At 37.3% G+C, this 22,436-nt stretch overlaps 3 protein-coding genes across 6 annotated transcripts in view; 1 reads left to right on the top strand and 2 right to left on the bottom strand.

The window, feature by feature from the left end:
* LOC122840025 (coiled-coil domain-containing protein 148-like) overlaps positions 1-11,732 on the top strand; it is a 30,578-nt gene extending 18,846 nt beyond the window's left edge. For both annotated transcript variants that reach the window (XM_044132136.1, XM_044132137.1), the window contains exons 11-15: positions 7,383-7,523; positions 8,445-8,563; positions 10,628-10,745; positions 10,931-11,065; positions 11,498-11,732. In XM_044132136.1, the coding sequence (XP_043988071.1) occupies positions 7,383-7,523; positions 8,445-8,563; positions 10,628-10,745; positions 10,931-11,065; positions 11,498-11,641 (657 nt within the window). In that variant the 3' untranslated portion in view covers positions 11,642-11,732. The remainder of the gene's footprint in view (positions 1-7,382; positions 7,524-8,444; positions 8,564-10,627; positions 10,746-10,930; positions 11,066-11,497) is intronic.
* Positions 11,733-12,512: 780 nt separating this feature from the next.
* upp2 (uridine phosphorylase 2) lies at positions 12,513-15,411 on the bottom strand. Its single transcript, XM_044132138.1, has 7 exons — positions 15,149-15,411; positions 14,950-15,064; positions 14,708-14,866; positions 14,477-14,591; positions 14,159-14,368; positions 13,930-14,076; positions 12,513-13,409 (listed from the first exon to the last, which is right to left on the bottom strand). Exons 1-7 carry the CDS (start codon positions 15,199-15,201, stop codon positions 13,267-13,269), a joined length of 942 nt encoding a protein of 313 aa, XP_043988073.1. The 5' UTR covers positions 15,202-15,411; the 3' UTR covers positions 12,513-13,266.
* A 1,236-nt stretch (positions 15,412-16,647) lies between these two features.
* LOC122840027 (uncharacterized protein C7orf57 homolog) lies at positions 16,648-20,382 on the bottom strand. Of its 3 annotated transcripts, none has more exons than XM_044132140.1 (8): positions 20,252-20,382; positions 19,939-19,985; positions 19,651-19,815; positions 19,455-19,551; positions 19,159-19,270; positions 18,872-18,948; positions 17,267-17,359; positions 16,648-16,953 (listed from the first exon to the last, which is right to left on the bottom strand). In XM_044132140.1, exons 1-7 carry the CDS (start codon positions 20,323-20,325, stop codon positions 17,275-17,277), a joined length of 657 nt encoding a protein of 218 aa, XP_043988075.1. In that variant the 5' UTR covers positions 20,326-20,382; the 3' UTR covers positions 16,648-16,953; positions 17,267-17,274. The 3 variants fall into 3 exon arrangements, with proteins under 3 accessions (XP_043988075.1, XP_043988076.1, XP_043988077.1); XM_044132141.1 differs by having other exon boundaries at positions 17,252-17,359; XM_044132142.1 differs by having other exon boundaries at positions 17,247-17,359.
* Positions 20,383-22,436: the final 2,054 nt, after the last annotated feature.

Genomic DNA, 22,436 nt, shown 5'->3' on the forward strand with positions numbered 1-22,436 from the left:
CAATCACTGGCTTCTTCCTCTGGGTCTTTAGGAATTTTGTAGATATCTTGTATTTATAGGGTGTTTGCAATGGCGTCACAAAAGCACTCACCAGGCATCTAGGAAGACAAACTGCAAACACAACCATAGCAATATATCCAGAAAAATCCAAACAAACAAGTATTTAAAACACCTAATAAGATAATATAGGAAATTTCAAAATGAAAATTGAAATTCATTTGATAAACTCAACCCATACCATATGCCAGAGACCAGTTGTAGTCAGAATCATGAGTCAACATGTCATACAATTTGAAATGTTGTTATGGAGATCTACGTATTGTCAGTGAATCACGCAACAAAACAAAGACTAGTGGGAAAAGAAAGGTTGTAGTGGCCTAAAATATTTCAAATAGGCATCTCAGCTCTTAGCGTCTATTAATCCCAGTGAGGTAAAACTTTCCCCTTTTTTACTTAACTATTGTGAAATGCTATGGGCCATAAACTTTTCATTTGAAAACATACAACTGATCTGTAAGCTGCACTGCAACAAGCATAAATCCAAGATCAACACAGAAACAAAAGAATTAAATTAACATTTAATGTCTAAACCTTGGCCTTGGCTGAGACAATATTTTCAAGCAGTTTAAGTTTTCTTAAGTGGCTTTTTTATATTGTAAGCAGACAGAGAGTGCAATATTAAAGCCTGCCATAGATTTTATATCAACCATGCCATCATTGTCTGGATAATACGTCTGTTGACTTTTCCCAATGAGAGAATGTAAATGATGAAATGTTCAGTATTTGTCTCTTTTCACTACAGTCCAGACAAGTTTAGAGACATAATTTTGCATTGAAAAGCAGTTTGTGGCTGCGGGGGCAATGGGAGTGTCTGGTTATCCGTCTGAGTGGCAGACAGTCGGTCAGCTGACGTAGTAAGGCTGCTTGCAGTACTGAATGTGCATCACAACACACTGTAGTTAAAGTTCAACAAATGTCATCACTGAGCTTTACTCCTGCCAATGTGGGTGCAGCACTGTCTGGACCATTGTTGGCTGGTCTATGCAGTATTAATAAGTGGGTTTCAGAAAGTTGCTTTTTTATAATTAGTATTTCTTTTCAGCAAACACGTTCGATTGGTTTAGCATGAAACCAAGGAGAATGAGGAAAACCATCACTGATGCTCTGTATTGAGAATGGTGGAGGATCTGTGATGCTCTGGGCTTGTTTTTCCAAAGGCTGTGGGAATCAATTTCGCTCCGGAGGACATGAATTATGTGAAAGATCATAATTTTTAACCTAAAATCCCTGTTGGAATTGCTCAATAAACTGGAAATGGGTCTTTATTAGTTCAAAACAATGATCCAACACATACGGCCAAATCAGCACATTATTTGCTCACCAGACACAAAACCAGCTTTCTCTAATCATCTGTTCCCAGACCTTGAAAACCTGAAGGGTGATTTTCTTCATAAAGATAAATTTCAGTGATCTAAGGAGAAGAGAATGGGAGATAGGACCACAGAGTGTGGATGATCTGGAGAAACTGTGTAATGTTTCTCTCTCTTCACTTCAATACTTTACGTGAAAAGTGCTCTTTTTTAGCAAATCTTCTAAAATTCACATTTTGTAGATAACTGGTGATTAATATCTCTTTATGTCTTATTCAGAAAGACATAAAGAGATATTAACTATTTTTCTTCTCCATTTTTCTTCCATCCTCGCCTCATAAAAACAATTATTTTCAGGCATTGATAGATTGGTTCTGACCTTATTTTAGAGAGCAAACCTATCTTATCTTTACAAAAAATAGGTAAAAAATGTCCATGGAGAAAATTTGGGGTAATTGATTTCTTTACTACTTGTCACACAAAATCAAAAATGATTTTCTTGAGAATCAAAAAAATATGACCTGCTGGACTCGTAAATTATATCATAAACCTCATCTGCGATGGGCGATAATATAACCTTTGTCCGCACCTATACATCATACTTTGGCAGAGGTAAGGTGAAATGGATAAATACTATAATGAGTTAAAATTCACGCCTGAGATGCAGCTCATTTAATTTCTTTCTTATCACCGAATGCCAGACTCGTCTTTTCATCTCATCAGGCGTTTGTTCTGGGCCATTCTGGCTGCTGTAATTAGCTGGTATTGTTCTTGGTGTTACTCCTCATTCCAGCCTTTTATAATGTCCTTGCTTTCATTATACCTCCCGCTTATATTTCGCCCCCAGGCGCTTTTGATTGTGTGATTGTGTTTTTCCACACTAGTGGATTAAGCCTGGAGGGATGACAGATTGCTGCAACAGGCTCAGGTGGGAGAAGAGATGAGTGGGCCAGCAGGACAAAAGACTCAACTGTCGGATGGGGGGGGGGAAATTTTTCATCAAACAAGAGTTTTTATTACAAGATTTAATTTGCCTTCAGAGTACTTTACAAAACAAACAATGCTGTCACAGATTAAATTATGGCCAGATTATCTATTATTGTGCCCTTCCCCAGTTAATCAGGGTATTCTTTAGGCAAAAGTGTCAGCAGATCCCCTGTCAGTGACTATTAAGTACATTGTTGGAAAAGTCTCAGTCGCAGAGACAGCGCGTGGGCCACAGTGCTTCAGCTGACAACTCTCTGAGGAGTTAATTGCTCATATGTGTATAATTTTCTCTGTTATGGACATTAGAAAAAAATTTTGATAGGGCCAGCTGTGAAACTCTTATTGTATATTACAGCAAAAAGCTTTCATTTTTTTCAATCTGGAGACTGACATTATTTCAAGTACTCTAAAGAATTGCATAATATCAGTATAATCTGCATTATACTGATCTGGAAAATAGTCTTACATGTGAACTGTGTTCTGTTTTGTCCTGTTTGCTATACCCCATATGCTCTGGGGTAAACTCCTGTTTGTCTGCAGAACTTCCTTAATTCTTCACTTTCTTATAATTTAGAATTTTACTCAGAAGGTGTGGGTAGCTGAGATTTTGGTATGCATTGTAAAGATAGCATCACTTAGTTGATTTGTTGACAACACGTCCATGATGCGAATTTCTCACATTCTTAAGGGGCTCTGTTGCTGTAAGACCTGGTGACATAAAGTTAACATTTTATCACAATATTTTGTGGTACTATACAGCAGGAAGTGGTTATCAAAAGGTGGGTATGGTGTGGTTATAAAGAGATGATAATGGCCAAAAGCAACATTTAAGTGCTTTGAGTTGTTTACCCAAAGACTGACCGTACCATCCAACTGATTTGGCTGAAATAAAGACACATTAGACCAGGCAGTATTTTGCTATCGTTCAATCTTAGCAACCGTTGCCTCAGTTTCTTGTTCTTATATGCAATACAGTTTGGTCTTCTGCTGGCTGTTGCAGCCCGTTTACTTCAAGGTCCAACGTGCTGTGTGTTCAGAGATGGCATCCCGCACAAGTTAGTAGAACTGAGTGGCCGTCTGAGCTTTTGTTGTCTTTGTCATCTCAAACTAGCTTCCTCACTCTCCTGATACTTTAAAACATCACTAAATAAAGTTTATTTATGTTCTCAAAAGAGTTATGTAAATAAACTGCATTTGCTTACTCACAAGAGTTTTTAGTTTATTTATAAAGCATGTATTTTAAGTGCTATGCAACAGGAAAGAAAGGCAGTCAAGTTGTTTTTGTCCACATAACTTTCATATTACAATTTCTTTCAATTTTTTTCTATTATAAGCCTGTTTACTATTATAAACAACTATTATAATTTTTCATGGCAATTAACATCCTTATAAACAAACAGCCAAAAGAAGCATTTCTTTAAAAATGATGAACCATTGGCCTAAAACAGACTGAAAAAACAAAGTCCAAAGAAAAACGTTGAAAGAGGTTTCTGAAACATGATGCAAAATATCACTTTTGAGACAAAATGTAAATAAATAAGGGATGATTCAAGACTTTTGCACAGCATTGTATATATTAATGATTTGTCACAAAATGGCCTGCAGAAGAACTGACAGCTTTTGCACCGCCCACTGACAGAAAATATTTAAGTGAACAGTTATGCTAACAAAGGCTTTCAGGATGCTGCAGAGCTCAGATAAAAACACTATCATTCTTTTGTCATTTTGACATCTCTTCAGTCTTTCTTGTGCTGCCATGAAAAAGGATGGAGTCCCATTTCTATTTAAATTCACAGAAAGCGAGATTCCAGTGACAAATTACTGTACATAATGGTATTTCTTCCCCACCACATTCGTGTTCCTTAAAATGCCACTTCATCTCTGCCTAAACAATAAGTCAGACTAATGCATTCTGATGGGATGCATCTACGAGATTTTCCAGAAACAAATTATTCTGCGAACTGAACTTACTGAGAACAGACTTTAAATGTCCGCTAATACAAATAAAAACATATGTAGCTAATGTATGTAGATATATTTATTCATCATGTGTACAATGATACATGATGACATAAAATTATATCCATGTTATTTACAGTCTGGATCTGAGAACATACTTCTCATATCTGAGACAGATCAGGGATTACCAGCTGATTAAATTATGGGTGCTTGTATTCTGGAATACAAAATCTAACAGAAAACAAATGATCTCCCATTTAATTTTACATTCAAACCAGCAACCCACCAATTACAGGGCAAACTCCTGCCACCACTGTCACATTAAAATTTGTCCTGATGTTTCTTCTAATTATGTTATGTAACCTATTTTATTGAATTCTTTTTATTTTTTATATTACCGTATGTTAAATATTTTCAACATGGAGGGGCTGCACTAGATTTGGTAGAGCTGTTGCCTTGCAGCAAGAAGGTCCTGGGTTCGATTCCCGGCCCAGGGTCTTTCTGCATGGAGTTTGCATGTTCTCCCTGTGCATGCGTGGGTTCTCTTCGGGTTCTCCGGGTTCCTCCCACAGTCCAAAAACATGACTGTCAGGTTAATTGGGCTCTCTAAATTCTCCCTAGGTGTGAGTGTGTGTGTGAATGGTTGTTTGTCCTGTCTGTTTTCTGTTTTGCCCTGCGACAGACTGGCGACCTGTCCAGGGTGAACCCCGCCTCTCGCCCGGAACGTAGCTGGAGATGGACACCAGCAACCCTCCCGACCCCATTAGGGACAAGGGTGAACAGAAAATGGATGGCTGGATGGATGGATTTTCAACGTGGCCTGCGCATGGGTTACCCCACCTTCCTCTTAATGATCACTGAGTGCCAACTCCCCCTGTGATTCTGACCAGGGTCGAGAGCAAATAGAAAGAAAATGGACTGAATTGTTGTTTTATTGGCTGACCGCTTAGACTGCATTTTACACAGAAGCAACACATTTCTATTTTATCTCTGAAAGATGCATCCCTTCTGCCATCAGGGATCTGACATGCCTTTAAAATGTTTTAAGAAATGTTCTTTTTTTCCCACAAGGACACAAACATCAGAGGAGAGACGTACAAAAGCAGGAGGTAGCAAATAAGCCTTTTGCAAACTTATGTAAAGTTTGCCAAACTTTATAGCTTATAAAGGTGTATATATATATATATATATATATATATATATATATATATATATATATATATATATATATATATATATATATATATATATATATATATATATATATATATATATATATATATATATATAGGCACCACAAAAACCAGTACAAGAAAATCTAATAACAATAATGATTCATCGTTTTTTTTTTAAATATCTCTCTTAATTTTAGATAGAAAATACAATAGCAGCTAACAGCATTTTTTTATCTGTCTGTGTAGTAATTTATACTAAAATCAACTCTCAAATTCTTTAGTCACAATCTCTTTATACATTTTTTAAATTACATTATTTGATTTAAAGTTACTTATATACAATAGGTTATTTGCCCTCTTGCTTTTAATTACTGACTGTATTTTCCAAAAAATCAAACTTGGAAGACCAGATAATTACTAAGTCTTTCATCAATGCTGAGCAACTTAACTCTGTGATTGGTTTAGTGCATTTAATGCTTTGCTTCACTGAGCACCAGAAGACATTGAAATCAATACCATGCCCTTTTACAATCACCAGATTGCAATACAGAAAGCTGGATTACTATTAACTTCACTGTCCGTATAGACATATTACACTGACTAATAAAAGTGTGACTAGCTGTCTGAATTTGAATTATATTAAAGACAACATTAATTTCCGATATTTTTTATTCACTAGATTTATCTTCTGCTCCTAAAATGACATATCAAGTCAGATTAAGGACTAAAAGTCTGTGTGAGAAAATATTATGATTTCTAAAAAGGAACAGTGCTTTATCTGCAGGCTCAACATTGTTAAATAGAAGTGGATTAGAGGCCGGATCGTTTGAAGTCGCCCTCCTAAACACACAGCTGCTGCTTTTATCTCAGCCAGCCCGTCAGGAACGATTGACTTTATGATAACTGCTGGTGCTAATGTGTGTGAGAGCATGTTAATTTTAAGTTCATCCCTTTGGGTATTTCTAAGCTTTCTTCTGATAGATCTGTGAATCCATCTGCCCTGTCAAATGCAACACTTAATACCCAGCAGGCCTCAGACGGGCCGCTGCACAGCAAAGCTGTGACTTGCTCCTGTAAACAGTGACGCTTCTGTTTGTCTTTCTATACCACAATGAAGAGCACAAAGTTAACGGCAGATAAAAATTATGGCTTGGATTTGATGTGGTACATTAACACAAAGTAGATATTAACTGCGAGAGTGAAGGCAAGTGATTGAAGGGCTTTGGATACCTTTTACAAATTAAATCTGAAATTGTGGTGTGCATTTGCATTGAGCCCCCATTTGTAGACACCCCTAAGTAAAATCCAGTGCAAACCATTGTCTTCTAAAGATACCTAATTTGTACATGGAATGCCTGTTTGTAATTTGATCTTTGTATAAATACAGCTGTTCAGGAAACCACTCAGAGGTGTGATAAAGAACATTAGTTCATAAAGACAAAGGTACACAGCTGACTGATCGGATTTAAAGCTGTGGAGAAGAGCTGGTCAGAATTGATAGAAAGATAAAATGCATCTAAATATGGAGCATTAACAATCTTTTATATGCTTTAGCATGCTCGACTTTGTGTTGGTGTATCACATTACAGCTCAATAAAATATTAAACTTAATGTTTTAATGTGACAAAATTTTAAAAGGTTTCTATGCTTATGAACACTTTTGCAAGACAGGGTAAGCCACTTACCTCAGAGTTACTCTCTTTACGATTTAGTGCTCTGACAAATCCAGAGGTGAGCTCACATAAAGTGTTAAAATCACTTCTGCCATCTCCTTTGGCATCCATTTGGCACTTTGGCAGGTACTTGTCCGCTCGTTGCTTTTTCAAAGTCACTTCGCATTGATGATAATCTGCTTTTTTTGTTGTTGTTGCTTCCCGGTGTGCATTCATAGCTGCGGGAGTGGCGGGCCCAGCAGGAGGAGGTGGCGAAGCTGGAGGCAGCTATAGCAGCAAGACGTCAAGAGGAAGAAGAGGAGAGATTAAAGAGGGAGCAGGAGAAGGAGGCTGCCATGAGATTCCGCCAAAGAGAGAAAGTAAAGACTTTGTCTATATTTCTGTCTAGGAAAGATGTTTTCCACTTGCTCCAGCATTTTTTAATCAGTAATGTAGAGCAAATGTATCAAAAGTCTCTAAAAGAAATAAAAGTAGTCAGGAGAGCTTTAATGATATACATTACTTATGATGTTGATATAAGCTTTGCCAGTCTAATTTGATTTGCTTTAAAAAGGATGAACCTGGGTCAATGGAAAAAAAAAACACAAGAAAAGTCAATGCAAAAATGGAAATGATGTGCACAAAAGAAAACTCTGGATGTTATGAAATTGAAAGCATGTTGGGGTGTGCTGTGGTGGCGCAGGGGGTTAACACGCTCCACGCCGGGAGGCCCCAGTCCTCGACGCGGACGTCGTGGGTTCGACTCCCGGTCCCAACAACCTTTGCCGCATGTCTTCCCCCCTCTCCTCGCCCTCCTTCCTGTCTGGTTACTGTCGCAAAAATACGAGCCACTAGCGCTGCAAAAACTCTTCGGAGAAAAAAAAAGGAAAAAAAAAAAAGAAAAGAAATTGAAAGCATGTGCCATTATCATTACACGGAGATTTTGATTATCCGTTTTAGTTATTGAACACACAGGTGTGATAACACCAGAACGTGTTTGTTCCTGACTGTTTAATTAACTCCCTCCTCAGGGGCCCGCTATGGGGGGAACTGGCAACCTGGGATGCTGTCTGATTAATGAGAACATTCAGGCCTCATTGGATTCCGTATAATTTAGCGCAATAGTCAGGCAGACCCTGAAATTTCACCTCACTTTTTTGATTTATGTTTATCTGATTCCTGCTGCCTCAGTCAATAGGACATGATGATCCTGGGAGTTTTCTGAGAGTCAACTTTGTTGCTGCGTGATTGCTCTTCTTAATTTTGTGTTGTTTATCGCGTTTCTTTTTTTATTCTTCCAGCTGAGACTGTTTTATTTAAAGCAGCAGAGAAGGAGGGAGTTGCTGGAACAGAGGGATCAGAAGGCACTCGCAGCTCTTAGGAGCGCCATGGAAGAACAGGCGAGAAGAGACAAGGAGAGGTGAGTGTTGGATAGACGGACCTCATTTCTTTGTATGTCAGTGTTTTAACAAGTGGAAATACATCCAATATGGTGTTGCTTTTACATATATGTTTTGGCTTTGGCACAATAGTATATTCACACAAACAGTTGGGAATAGAGTAAGGGAGTGATCGATTTATGACGAGGGAGCTTTCTAGTTGTTCCAGGAGGAAAATTCACATGTAATAAGAACAAGTTCCAGATCAGTTCAAACACATTGGAAATAAAATGAGGTTCATGGTTCCCAACCTCAACGATTTAATTGAAATACTCAATATGACCAATGATTTTTGAACATGCGTGGGTTCTCTCTGAGTACTCTTAGGTTAATAGTTTACACAAGTCAGTGCAGTTTGATCTGTGTGTCCATGTGTTGGCCTGCGATGGACCGGAGATGGATCTCATCTATCAGTGAAAGCTGGGAATAGGCGCCAGCCCCTCCTTCGACCTTGAAAAGATAAACAGATATAGATAATGGATGGATGGATGATGTTGTGATGTCAATAAGCACAATGATTATATCTACTGATTTAATTTTTTCTTATTCTCATGGCTTCCACAAACTGTTTTTTGTTGGTGGTAAAAGTCATCAATAAAGCTGCCAATGCACATATTTCCTTGCTTTGGCAATCAAAATTGGACAAGGCTTAATGGTGTTCTCTGCTGTTATTTGTCTTATCTTGTGGCTGCAATAAATCCAGTTTCCTCAAAACAATTGTGTTTCTGGCAATTTCTATGTCAGAAACAGAGAAATTGTGTTTCTGACTTTTGAGAAGCAATTTTTTTTTAACCATAATTAAAGACTAATAGCTCGTCTGTTGGAACAGCACTCATCAGTTGGTTTTAAGCTTCTGTGTCAGTGTTCCCATCTAACGAAAGGGTAATGTAAACAATGATTTACCAATTATGTGAGCATGAAGCACAGCTGATGAAAATACTGATATCAATGTGAATGATTTAAAGAAGACTGGTGTTTCTTTCAGTTCTGCATGATCACCATCTATCTATTTGATGCAGTAAAATACAAATAAAACAGTAAAATTCTTTACCTGCAATGAAAGCCATATATGAAAACATAAAACAACATAGTTACTGCACTTTTTGAGGTTGCTGTACCACAAACCCGCTCCAATTTTACAGATACGCTCACACTATTTACTTCATTTGTGCATACCAGTTGTAATAGATGCTGCTATTGCTTCTCTTTGCTAGTTATTTCAATTGGACTTGTAGGATCCCAGATTGAATCAAAGAACTCTTCTGACATGCAAGGGCTTCAAGCTCTCAACGGCCTTTTGGATCATGTTGCTTTTTGATTCATTGAAGCTATTTATGCTATTTACAGTCGGCGTGTTTACAGCGCTTTTGTTCTGCTGTGGATTTGCACTAATCCAAACAAAACAAGTCGGGACACAGAACCAGTTTCCTTCTTGAACTGCATGATGGCCAGACATTCGCATGGTATTTGTACTCTCATGTAACTTGCAATTGAACATGTAGTTTTCTGGAGTCTGGAAATTGCATCCAAGGAGGAACAAGACTTCTGGATTATCGAATTATTTGGATTTTTCCCATAATCACACAAGAAAGCAGTGCGTTTCAGGTGTTGGCTTACAACAGAAAAAGGTTACATTTGGTTTAACGTCAGGCAAAAAGAAAATGTTAGGTTATTAAAAGTGTATGTTGCTATCTGGTTTCAGTTATTCTTGACAGGCGTGTGATGTTTCACAAAATGCACTTCGTTTTCAAGTTTTTTGATGTGGCACCACATGGGGCAAGATGAGGAATAATGTTAAAGCGGCTTCATGATGGAGTAAACCGCAGCTTTTAGACTGCGTTTTGTCAGGAAGAACAAGTAGGGGGGCTGAAAAAGAGACATAAACAGATAATCTGAGAAGAGCTGCACTCTGGCAGCACCATTAAACCTCACTGCTACCTGCAGGTTTGGTGCAAAGTGATAGGTAATGCACCCTCTGGCTGTGGCAAAGGAACAGAGGTGTCATCTAGGCCTGATGTCCAACAGCCTCTCTCTGCTCCCTTTAGGGTGCTGTTTCGCGCTGAAGTGTTGCAGAAACGAATGAGGGAGAGAGAAAAGCAGGAGCTGGAGCAGCAGAAGGAGGAACGAGAGAGGCAGGATCGCCTGGAAGCTCTCAGAAAGCAGGTCAACTATTTGCCGGCCTTAACAGTTTGAGCCACTCAGCTTTGTTCTGTCTGTTCAAATTATTCACAAGGGAAGAACTGGACTCATCCTTACCTGAGCAGAAACATCAGTGCCACCTTTTGGATGCAAGTGAGAAGACAGTCGTGAGTTACCAATATCAATGTCTGTTTTTATCATCGTCTCAGGTTGAGGTGGTGGCAGAGGCCGACCCAGAGAGGATGATGGCGGATACAGAAGCTTGGAGGAGCCGACATTTGAATGAGAAAGAGTTTGAACTGCAGAAGCCTCTTTACAGTATTAACACGTTCACAGACAATCAGGTGAGGAATGATAATATCTACCCTCCACTCACCTTTATCTGTTGTTTAAAAGATGCCAATGACCGGGTGCATTATCAGTTGCTTCAATCTGCTTGTTTCCGCTCCCTATGTATTGACTTTAGACATTCACTTTTTTCCCCCCAGATTTCTTCGGCTACAATTGGTCGTTCAGGTTTCGTTTCACTTTAGTTGAGACTGACCCATGACATCAAGAAAAATACACAAAGCAAATGACAATATTTGCCCTTATATCAACACACAGCAAAGATCCCAAGGACACCATGTCAATCAATAAGCTGCTGGATCTGCGGCTTCTTTGTCCCAGTTCAGAGCAAGAAGAGAGAGAAAAAAAACATAGTTGTATAATTTAGTGGAAAAAGCTGTAAATATGTAATTAATTTACTATATGCTGGTTGCATGTCTGTCTCCCAGATTGTGTCAGATCCAAGAGTCCGAGCTGAGCACGCTTTCCGAGAAGCTGGAATACACCAGAACCAGTATGCCAAGGAGGCCCTGTCCCAAATCAAGCCTCCTAAACCACCAAGACGAGACACAAAATCCACACTTAAATTCTGACAAGAATTGGGTTTGGCTCATATTGTTTCGTTCCACGCATTTTTCTTTTCTCTTTCCTTTAAAAAGGTAAATAAATTCATGTAGCGCTTTTCTTGTTGTACTGATCGCTCCGAGTGCTTTACACTGTCACCACATTAACCAGTTAACTTGCACACATTCATACACTGATACGCAGCTCAGGAGGCAACATGGTACAGGGGGAAGCTGGAATCAAATCCACAATCTTCCTATTGAATTTCACTGAACCACCATCGCCTCAGATCTTAATAGAGTTAAACAGCGCAGCATATATGTAAACTCAGAATGTTCCCTTCTCAATTTTTGTCATACCTCATCCTGATCTGAGTCATTTAAGAATAAACATTGACCAATAGTGAACACCTGGTCACTGTTTTAGTAGATAAAAAGTCTGACTAAATACCATAAAAGTTATCATCTGCCGTTACTTACTCGACACATTTCAGATGCTGAATATGACAGATATTTTGTTGTCTCATGCCAGTTAAGCTCTTCAACTAATCATATCTTAATATCTTACAGCAGATTTTTTTTTTATAACAAGGAGTTTGCTACATGTTTTGATGACTTGTTAATAATGCTGCTTCAACATACTTTAAGAGTTACAACTGAGCTGCTTTTTTGCAGCCGAAACACTAGTTTATTAGAATTTATAAGCACAGATTCATTAGATCAACAAAATAATGTGCATGGCTGAGAATACAGTTTTGCAAGCCATGCATAGAAAAAAAATGTAGCAGTGATTTTAAGTTATTAATGCTAGCCATTAAAAAAATGCTCCTGTCTGATCCCAAATCTGATACTTCTTCCCTGGTGTAGACATAAAATAAGTAACACTCGATGCTACATCAGCCATTGGTGAGGCACTGCCAAAGTTCCCTTTATTCCAGTTTGAAAAGTATTGCAATTAATTTAAGACATAAATTCTGTTATGAGTAATAAACATCATGTATTGATCTTGCATCGCAACAGTTCACATCTAATAAAGGAATTGCAGATAGCTATTTATTTATTGACTGCTTACATAAAGTTCTTTTTTACAATGACATGTACAGCATAAACTACTAAACATAGCTTGAAAACATGTAATATTGTAATTTATTGTCTGTGTTGCTTTATTACAAGAAAGAAAAACAATAAAATTACAAAGAAATACCTTTCAAACCATAGATCACTACTGTCTAAGCTACAGTATAACCTACGTTTTTTTTGTTGTTGTTATTGTTTTGTTTCAATAAGGTGCTATTTAATTTTCAGTCATTCAGATACAAAATCAAAATATGTTTATCGTCTAAACATAAGATTTTGGAGTCTACTCTATGCATGTCAGCTTTGGCGGCTTCTATACAATAGTTCACATTAACATGAAAATGAGCATGCACAACACATTACTGTAAAGATTTGTCTTACCTTACAAAAATAGTGCATTTAATATGAAAATGCAACACATACTTAAATATCTGAAAAAGCAATGTGAAATATTTATTTCAGCTTCATCAAATAAATCATAAAAAAAGCATAAATATTTCTCTAATTTAACTATTAACATTAGGTACAGTGTATGTATATACATTATCAACATGGTTTTTTAGAGGGGGGCAGAGCGTTCAGGCAACAAGTCCCAAACGTTTCTTGATAAAGTGGGACACCAGGACTTGGGGTCTGTGCTGGTACTCCACCAGAACATCATGAGGGGAGGTGATCTGGTCGCCATCGAAGCGGTTCAGTAAGGCAACACACACCACAGCCGCTGCAGAAAGAAAGGAAGTGATGAGTGATGGTACAATACTGTTCCAGTGCCTTATGGTTACTTGCTGCCTCTGTCAAAGATAGAATACTTAGAAGATTTCTTGTAAGGTCTCAGTTATTATTCCAGCTGTTTCTCGTCTCTAGATCAGCACACATCTCCCTAACTTTCACATTTTGATGAGAAGCGTCTGTGCTGTGATTAATCCAAGCAGTTTAAATATAGTAGTGTAAAACTGTGAAGGGTCCAAATGTTTTTTAATATGGAAATTTTTTTTCCCACTGAATAATTTCTGTGAGATTTTCCTAATGCAGTTAAAGATTAATTTATCATAAGGCTGACTCCACATGTCTGGCTAGAAATGCTTATCTTTGTAAAGGATACTGCATGTTGGAGATTCTTGCTCAGACAGGAAGCGTATTTCTGTCTGTCTTGAAACATCAAATTAGACTAATTGCCTGATGTGCTCACAGCACTTGTACTGGGTCATTCTGGTGTTCAGCAATTTGTTATAAATAGACACCTTTCAGGCCACAGATTCTGCACATGGCAGCAAAGACGGTGGATTCCATCTCGATATTCCTCACTCCAGCCTCGTAAGCTTTTCTCAGATACTCCAGCTTTTCCTCATGAGAAAAAGAGCAAAGAGCTCCATCGAGTCTGCCTTGACCTGTAGAGATACAGAATATTTCAGTACATGATGAGTCCAAGAGGACTCAGAAGTGAATTATGAATGATGTTTTGTCTAGTACCTTCGTAGAAGTCATGGGTGCACATAGTGTTTCCAATGACGGTTGGAAAGTTTTGCAACTCAGAGGAGCATTGCAGAAGCTCGTTGGCAACTCCTTCATCCAGCTCAGTGCTCCGAGTGATAACTTTACCCAGAACAACTTGTTCAAACTGGGGACGGAACGAGTAGTCCACTGCTTTATCGGTGATCACCACCGTACCTGGAGCCAGACCTGCAGATGATACATTACAATGGTTTTCTAAGATTTTTCTAGATGAAAATCTATATGAAAAAAAAAAAAAAAAAACTGTCGACAGGAGAAAAAATAATCAGGTCTTACCGATTCCACCAGATGTTCCCAATCGAAACAAGACCACATCACGGCACTGGGCGTGATGAAGCAGCTTAATGAGCTCATGCAGCATGATGGAGATGGAAGGGACACCCATACCATGCTACAAAAAAAATAAAATAAAATAAATATCCTCTAAAAGCTGCCAATTTCATCTTTTAAAAACCTAGCTTTAGAAGTCTGTGATAGTGAGCGCAGTTTACACTGATGAATACCTACACTTATGGAGAGCACTGGTCCCACTTTGTACATGCAGTAGCGATCTGTCCCCTCACAGATATCTCTGATATCTTCTGGGAGTCCCGGCAGTTTCAGCTCGTGGTGCATGAACTGGGCAAAAGCCTTCATTCGATTCGCACTGCCACCAACACACACAAACTAACGGAGATGAACCAGTTCATACAGTGAGTTTTGTTTTATGAGTGGTAAGCTTTTATTTCTGCAACTAGGCTTTTACAAACCTTAATATCTCCAAACATCTCTGGAAGGTTGTGAGTCTTTGTGCTCAAACTGAAGTGGTACAGAATGTCCTCCTCCATTGTGTCCAAATATGGATTTTTAACATGAACCTGTTGTCTGAAAGTATTTTACTGCATATTAAAACACACTCAGGATCACATCCATTGTACACACAGAATCAATAGAATATAAACCACTCACTTGATGTAGTCATTGTGTTCATTCCCCATACAGTTGAGAAGAATCAGTGCCATGACTGTAGGTGATGCTTTGAAATAAAAGTCTTAAATGTCTTTCCAATTTGCTGTGAAACTGTGAAGCACTTGATGCAGCTGTATTTTGAGTAAGAGTCAACCCAACAATGGAGTTGATATAGCTGTCACCACTGACCTAGCCACTGATTGGTCCAGAAAAGAGGAGTAGCAGCACTTACGTTTCTGCTTAACGTATCCAGTAGTTACAAGCAAACAGGGGAAGTACAGAGATGTAGAAATACTTAACTAAAGCAATGAATACACCCTGAAGTGTGTAATGTTTACAATTCAGCCAATCTGAATTCAGAAAATATCTGACGCACTTGGATAAAACCCACAGAGGGAACATGGAGATAACTTCTGACCCTTACATGCAAGTTTGACATCAAAACAAGCACATACAGTTCATTCAATGTATAACAAACAACCAAATGGTTAATTCAGATGATAAACACAGGAGATAATTGTTTTCATAATTATCTCAAATATTGTCATAATATCTGAGTATCCAGATACTCACACAGCCCTTTTTAAAAAAATGGTATTATTTTAAACCTACATTAACACAAAACCTTTCATACTTTAGGTTAGATAGAATTGCCAAAATTATGTGTTTTTTGCTAAATATCAAATTAATATAAAAAACTCCTGCAGATGTATTTACTGCACCACCTCAAGCACACCGCCTCTTTGTGTGACATTATGGGAAAACGAGATCTCTCCAGGTTTGGTGCATCTAAATGCATAAAGGTACATTCATTTGTCCAAACAATTATATACAAGTATAAACACCATGGGAATGTCCAGTCATCATACAGCATGTCATCTTTAAGAAGGAGATAAAGTTAGTGAGGTAGCAATCAAATGTTTTGATATGAAATTTGTCTCAACCTTAAAGACAAAAAACCTCACACAGATACTGGATGAAGCAAGAGAATGTCATTATTAGCAGTGAAACAGTCCCGATATGGTCTGAAAAACCACTCAGCAAATAAGACCAATTATAGTTTGCCAAATGCAATCGAGGACAAATACAAATACCTACAATCTAAACCACATGTGTCAAACTCCAGTCCTCAAGGGCCAGTGTCCTGCAGTTTTTAGATGTGCCACAGGTACAAAAAACGCTGGAATGAAATTGCTTAATTACCTCCTCCTTGTGTAGATCAGTTTTCCAGAGCCTTGCTAATGACTTAATTATTCTATTCAGGTGTGGTCCAGCAGAGGCGTATCTAAAAGTTGCAGGACAGCTGCCCTCGAGGACTGGAGTTTTACACCCCTGATCTAAACCATTTGTTTTAAATTTTGTAGAAGTAAACAAAACAGAAATGAGACTCATCAAAGCTTGTTTTGTTTATAGAAGACTGTAAGGCAGTGAGGTAAAGAATAAGGAAGATCTGGGTGCAAAAGGGTTAATGTTAAAAACAGAGAAAAAAAAAATCAGAATAATTTGGAATGTCAACTTTATTTTAGTAATTGTTTACCCATTTTCTCATAACCAGAGAAACTTTAACAAATGCACCTTTGTTACGTAACAGATGAAATTAATGAGGCACCACTTACAAGCAAGAATAAATACAACATTACAGCCATAATTCATCACTTTCACACTTTTAAAGATGTTGAACTTAGTAAAATGCTTGATCTCGTTCAGCAGGACAAAGTTGAGAAGTTAATGTCAGAAGAAAAGATGGCAACAGTTCTTCTTGAAGTGCATGCATCCCATTTCTGCACATCTGGCAGCCTTCCAGTCTGTTGACATGGAAATGGAAAAAGAGCAAGAGTCGCTGCATTAATCATTCCCACATAAGTCACTATCATATCTACATAACACTGTCAAGATGCTTCATAAATTTCCTAATGGTTCAAACGTTAAAAGTTTTAAACAGCAAATCTGTCACTTCATGGTGCTTATTCATAAAGTAGTCACATAAAATTAATGCTTAACAGCTTGCCTTCATTTTGTTTTATCGCGTTAGAAGTGCATTCTGAGAGCATGATGAAACGAAACTGGAAATGTTTAACAATGATAAAGCGATTGTAACCTTACTGCTGCACATCTTACTGGATGAATCACTGTTGAGGTGTGCTGTCTTCTGCATAGCCAAACCTCAACAGCTTACTCATGTCAACAGGAGCTGGTTTCTTGTCAAAGGTTCTGAAAAAGCAGTGGAAATTATTATTGTTTTAAGTATAGATTTCGAAAGCAGTGTAGAGTTTCGTCCATTTTTATTACACAGATACTGGCATTAGTGTGTACTTGTTTAAGATAAATGGATTAAAGTTAACATGGGTTAAACATTACACAGTTACGTGTAAACGCCGACACTGTCTCCCGAGATAAACTCTGGCTACTGATTAAAGAAGTTTCCTTTCAACAAAGCACAGACACTCATGATAAACTGCCATTTCCAAAATGATCTAGTCTTTGTCTTTATCTAGTCACCAAGTAACTAAATGGAGAAAGTCATCCAAGTAACACATCATCTGAAAAGATTTCACCAGAAAGAAGTAAAAGAAAAACCCAGTTATGAGTGGTTAAGGATTTTTACATTTTTCTCTTTTGTTTTGGTTTTCTTTTAGGACCACAGAAAGAAGCTGAAACTGATGTAATGTGTAGATTTTGTTTTGATTTTTCTTCTTTTTTTAAAACTTTCTTTTTGTTATGAATATAGTCCTAACTGTTTTGTCTCTGCAGCGGTGAGCAATGCATCCTTTGGAGTTTTGACATGTCATTGACATTTTCCCAGAGCTACTGGAACACACAGCTCTAACCAGCTGTAAGCCAAAACAAACAGTTGGACGTCCACACTGTCCCAGAAGCCATTGCACTTTGTTCTGCTGTATTTGATCTGACCCTGCAAAGTGCCCACGAGCTTTTCTGCTTTGTCATCACAACATGGGAGTTAGTAGAATTTACGAATCTGACGACTTATGCCAATTACTGTTTGATTTAAATGCAGCTCCAAGACATCCTTACAAAAATGCCCGTTGACTATATTAAAAAGACATTAAACATGCTAGTTTAATGCAAATATTTCTGCAAGCAGCAGTCAGGGAATCTTTCTGTACAGTGCTTGAAGTATTCATACTTTTCTTCCTCCATTTTATCACATTACAACCACAAACAAATCTATTTTGCTGGGATCGTATACAACAGATCAGAACAAAGTACCGTCGTGTAACTCTGGAATTACACACGTAAGTTACAATGCAACGAATGTGAAAAGGTTTAAGACTTATTAAAACAAAAAGGATACAAATAATAATAATAAAAAAAGCAAAATGCCAATGCACAATCAATCCCAATCAGAATATTATTTCAACAGCTGTGTCAATTGTACCAGAAGCGATTTGTATTGCATCAGTAATTATAATCAAACTGGAGGTATTCCTATTCAAGAACATAAAGCTATTGCTGCCTAAAGAGCTCAAAACATTCTTTCAATACTTTGAAGCATAAATTAGAAACATGTAGGTACCTATTAAGTCTCAGTGTGGATGTTACATAGCAACAGCTGAACTTCTTACTTCTTTTTTATTCCAATAAGTATTGAAGCTCAGTTACTTCTCAAAAGTAACAGCTTAGTTTGTTTATGGGAGTGTTAGACGCTCCTAACACAAACTTCAAAAAAGACAACAGCACCCTCTTGTGACCATACTAACTTACGTTCTCTTATACTTGTTGCTCCCATATTTATTGGAAGTCGGCAACTTCTCCATCTGGTTGCAATCAGCATCTGGTTCCTAAAAACAGAATAAAGTTAAAGAATATTTGTGTTGACAGCATGGCAGTGTATATCTGTTTTGAGTTAAGATCAATAAGAAACAAAACTGGGCCAAAACGTGAACATATAATGTCACATTACATCATGAACAGTCATAGTGCTTAGCTTTAAAGTGGAATAAACAAGCTCAATTAGTACAACTTACCCCATGTGATTAATTACTACACACCTTTTCTTTTCCACTGCTGTCTTCGTCATCTTTCTCTTCCTCTGGTGAAATGTCGTCAGTCCCAAAGGGAGCCTCTAGTGGTGGATAGGCTCCAGGGTTTTTTTGCTGGACGCTGTAAATTATTCCCATGGAACAAACAAGAATAGGACACAAAACGTACACAATTTAAAGTTATTTTTCAATTGATACAAGTGAAGTTGTTTTTAAAAATGGTTCCTTCACACGTTAGTGTTTGTTTTTTTTGTTTTTTAAATCACAAATTAAACAAAATGTAGCATATGAGATTATTTAAACACCTCGGTGTAGTGAGGTCTCCCGACTCAGTGCAGAACCAGTCTGGAGGTTTGTACGCATTTGGTGTAAAAACATTTATGTCCTCATGCCACAAAAGCCCTGTTAAACCCCAAAAGAGCAAAAAATAAGGTGTTCATTTGTGGTAATGAAAAGCGAACAAAAATCACGATTGTAATAAAGCAAATAGGATAATTCTACCCTTATGTCCTCCTTGCTTTGCAAGTTTTACATAGTCAGAATCGCTCTCCAGCACTGCAACTCTTCTCCCTCTGAGCTTCTCCTCGCGTGGGGAGCTAATGGTTGGAGATAGTCCAGGGATCTGAGAGATGTGCCCATCTTGTGTTTTGTACCCTGTTCTGACACCTGTTTTAATGCACACACATAGAAACAAACACACAGAAAACAGTTACAACATGACCATCTCATCCGCGTAACCTCAACCCCGCGAATTCAAATGAAGTTTAAAGTATAAACAGTTGTACTTGCCAGATTTCCCTGGTTGATCATAGGTACCCGAGAAAAGTAAGGAATTTCTGGAGATAATACAAACAAACCCGATATATTAGCATCATGTCGGGTTAAGCACTGTTTATCCTAGCATAAACACTGCTAGCATAAACAGTGTTTATGCTGTTTATCCTAGCATAAACATTATTTATGCTAGGATTGGCTATGTTTCTTTGTGCTAGGCAAGAAAAGGTTCGTTTTAACCAACCCTCGTTGTGAACACAAAACAACACGTAAACTGTTGACAAAGCCAGATAAAGTCCATATTCAAGCATAGCTTCGTATCACTTACTCTGAATTCATCGTGCAAGCGGTCAAAAAGCTGTTGCACCCACTTTGTTTGGAAGTTTGTGAACTCGTCTCCATAGAAACGGGTTTCTCTAACAGCTGCTGCTCGGCAATGGAAGCTGCTGATAGAGAACTGTTCACACTCTACCGTATCTTTTTTATTTATTTATTTATTTATTTTTTTTTATTTTTTATTTTTTTTTAAGACTGTAGTTATAGTTCAGTTCAAAACGGCAGCTCGTTTCCCCTGCGAAAGTGATTAAGAATACATGTTTTCTTTGAAATAGAAAACATGTTATTATTATTCGCTTAGAGAAAAACAGCTGGAGGTTTCAGGGCAGAAAAGACTATATCACTCAAAGAGACAACAAAAATCAAACTGAGAATAGCGATTAAGGGAACAAGGAACAGAGGAGTTTGATTAAGTGACTGAAGAAAAGCTGTAGGAAAATATGAACTGAGGCACAGAGGGAGAATGTCTTACTAACTTGGAAACACAGGATTCAGGAAACTGGGTAAAAAATTAAAACTCAAAAACACAGAATGTATAAATAAATAAATAAATAAATAAATAAATAAATAAATAAATAAATAAATAAATAAATAACAAAGAAACAAACAAAAACAAGGGGAACAATTAGAACAATGAATTTAAAAAAGCACTGAGTATTCAGAAAAATAAAATACAAAAGAAAGAAAGAGAGTAATAAAGAAAGAAAGAAAGAAAGAAAGAAAGAAAGAAAGAAAGAAAGAAAGAAAGAAAGAAAGAAAGAAAGGGTGAAAGAAAGAAGGGAAATATTAAAGCTATTTAATCCAGGCATAACATAATTGATTAATTCATTCTACATATGTTTTAATGACTAAAACAATGCTTGAAACTAAAATGGTAAGACAAAACTTTCCAATCAATTTAGACAGGCAGGGAAATGTTCAAGCAGAGAAATGTTTTTAAAAGCTACTTGACTCGAATCACCTCTAGTGTCAGGTTTGTGGCCCAGGCAGTTCTTGAAGCATGGAGCTTTTTTTTCTTCAATCTTGTGAACATGCGCAGAGCAGCCAAAGTCCCTTTAAAACCTGGGTGTCAAGTTGCTTAGTAAGGGACGGCAAGAATTTCCTCTAGTTTCAGTATAAAATCCTAATTTTGGTGTAACTTTTTAACATTTTTAAAAAATTCTTACAGTAGTAAGAATTTCCTATTTGCCATTGGGCTTAGTTCTAATTTTGTATTGTCTGATGAGAGCCTTGGTCTTATTTTTCTTATTTTTCAAATAAAGAATTTTTATGGCAACATGTTTGTTGTTGTTTTTCTAAACAAACTTTGATAAGTATTAAAGTACCGGTAGTAGTACCGTAGATACTTTTCTGCTGGCATCAATATTTTGTAGCCTACATCTTAACTGTTTTCAAATACTGAGGAGAAATATGATGCAAAATTACACTTCAATTCTCACATGCAAAATACCTTCTTAAAATTCATGTGTACGCAAGTATAAATTGCAATTTTCTTGTATAAAAGAAAATCTTAGAAATAAATAGAAACAATATTTCACATTAACATAAGTGAAACTGTTGGCAAGCGCACCTTATTTGCTTTTGCGGGTCTTCTTTAAATCTCTCGTTGTTCAGTTAGAAAGCCTGAAGTCAGTGATATGATCTTTGCCTATCATGCTTGTTAGAAGTGATAGTTTGAACATCCTCCTTCTCTCTCTGCTCTTTGGTCTTGCGCTGGTCCCATCGTAAAGCCTCCTTTTCAACATCTCTGGGATTTGAGGTCAGAGTTGAAGTATTTCTTCAGCTTTTTAGGTGCTAATCAGCTGCTCCTTGTTGTATAAACAATACCTTGTTGTCACAGTTATATGTCGTTGGTAAAAATAAAACAAAACTAAAAAAGTAAGAGAAAAAAAAAATCATTCCAGCTGCTCAGCATCCAAAGTCAATGCAAATAATTGTCCAAAAAAGTAATGCCTCATTCAGAAACATTATGAACAAAAGCCTAGAAACAAAACAAATCAGAACTAAAGTAACAGAGCTACTACAACATGCTGCCACCTTTAATGGCAATTCTAAAGAATCAAAAAATTATATGTTAGTACCTTATTTTTATTGTTCCAATTTTTCTAAGCTTATACGACTTGAACTCCAAAACCGATGGAAGATAATTTAGAATTTTATTCTGAAGAGCATTACCG

The sequence above is a fragment of the Gambusia affinis genome, linkage group LG11 (assembly GCF_019740435.1).
Source record: "Gambusia affinis linkage group LG11, SWU_Gaff_1.0, whole genome shotgun sequence".
NCBI classification, from domain to species: Eukaryota; Metazoa; Chordata; class Actinopteri; order Cyprinodontiformes; family Poeciliidae; genus Gambusia; species Gambusia affinis.

Bases quoted from the DNA above. Each gene is read 5' to 3' on its own strand.
- upp2 (XM_044132138.1), bottom strand. From the start codon at position 15,201: ATGGCACTGATTCTTCTCAACTGTATGGGGAATGAACACAATGACTAC. The intron at 14,867-14,949 runs GTTTGTAAAAGC...CATCTCCGTTAG, and splicing joins AGATGTTTGGAGATATTAAG to TTTGTGTGTGTTGGTGGCAG. The intron at 14,369-14,476 runs GTAAGACCTGAT...TATCATCTGCAG, and splicing joins GGGAACATCTGGTGGAATCG to GTCTGGCTCCAGGTACGGTG.
- LOC122840027 (XM_044132140.1), bottom strand. From the start codon at position 20,325: ATGGAGACGAGTTCACAAACTTCCAAACAAAGTGGGTGCAACAGCTTT. The intron at 18,949-19,158 runs GTGTGTAGTAAT...TTCTGTTTTTAG, and splicing joins ACAGCAGTGGAAAAGAAAAG to GAACCAGATGCTGATTGCAA. The intron at 17,360-18,871 runs GTAAGTTAGTAT...CTGCTTTTTCAG, and splicing joins AGCAACAAGTATAAGAGAAC to AACCTTTGACAAGAAACCAG.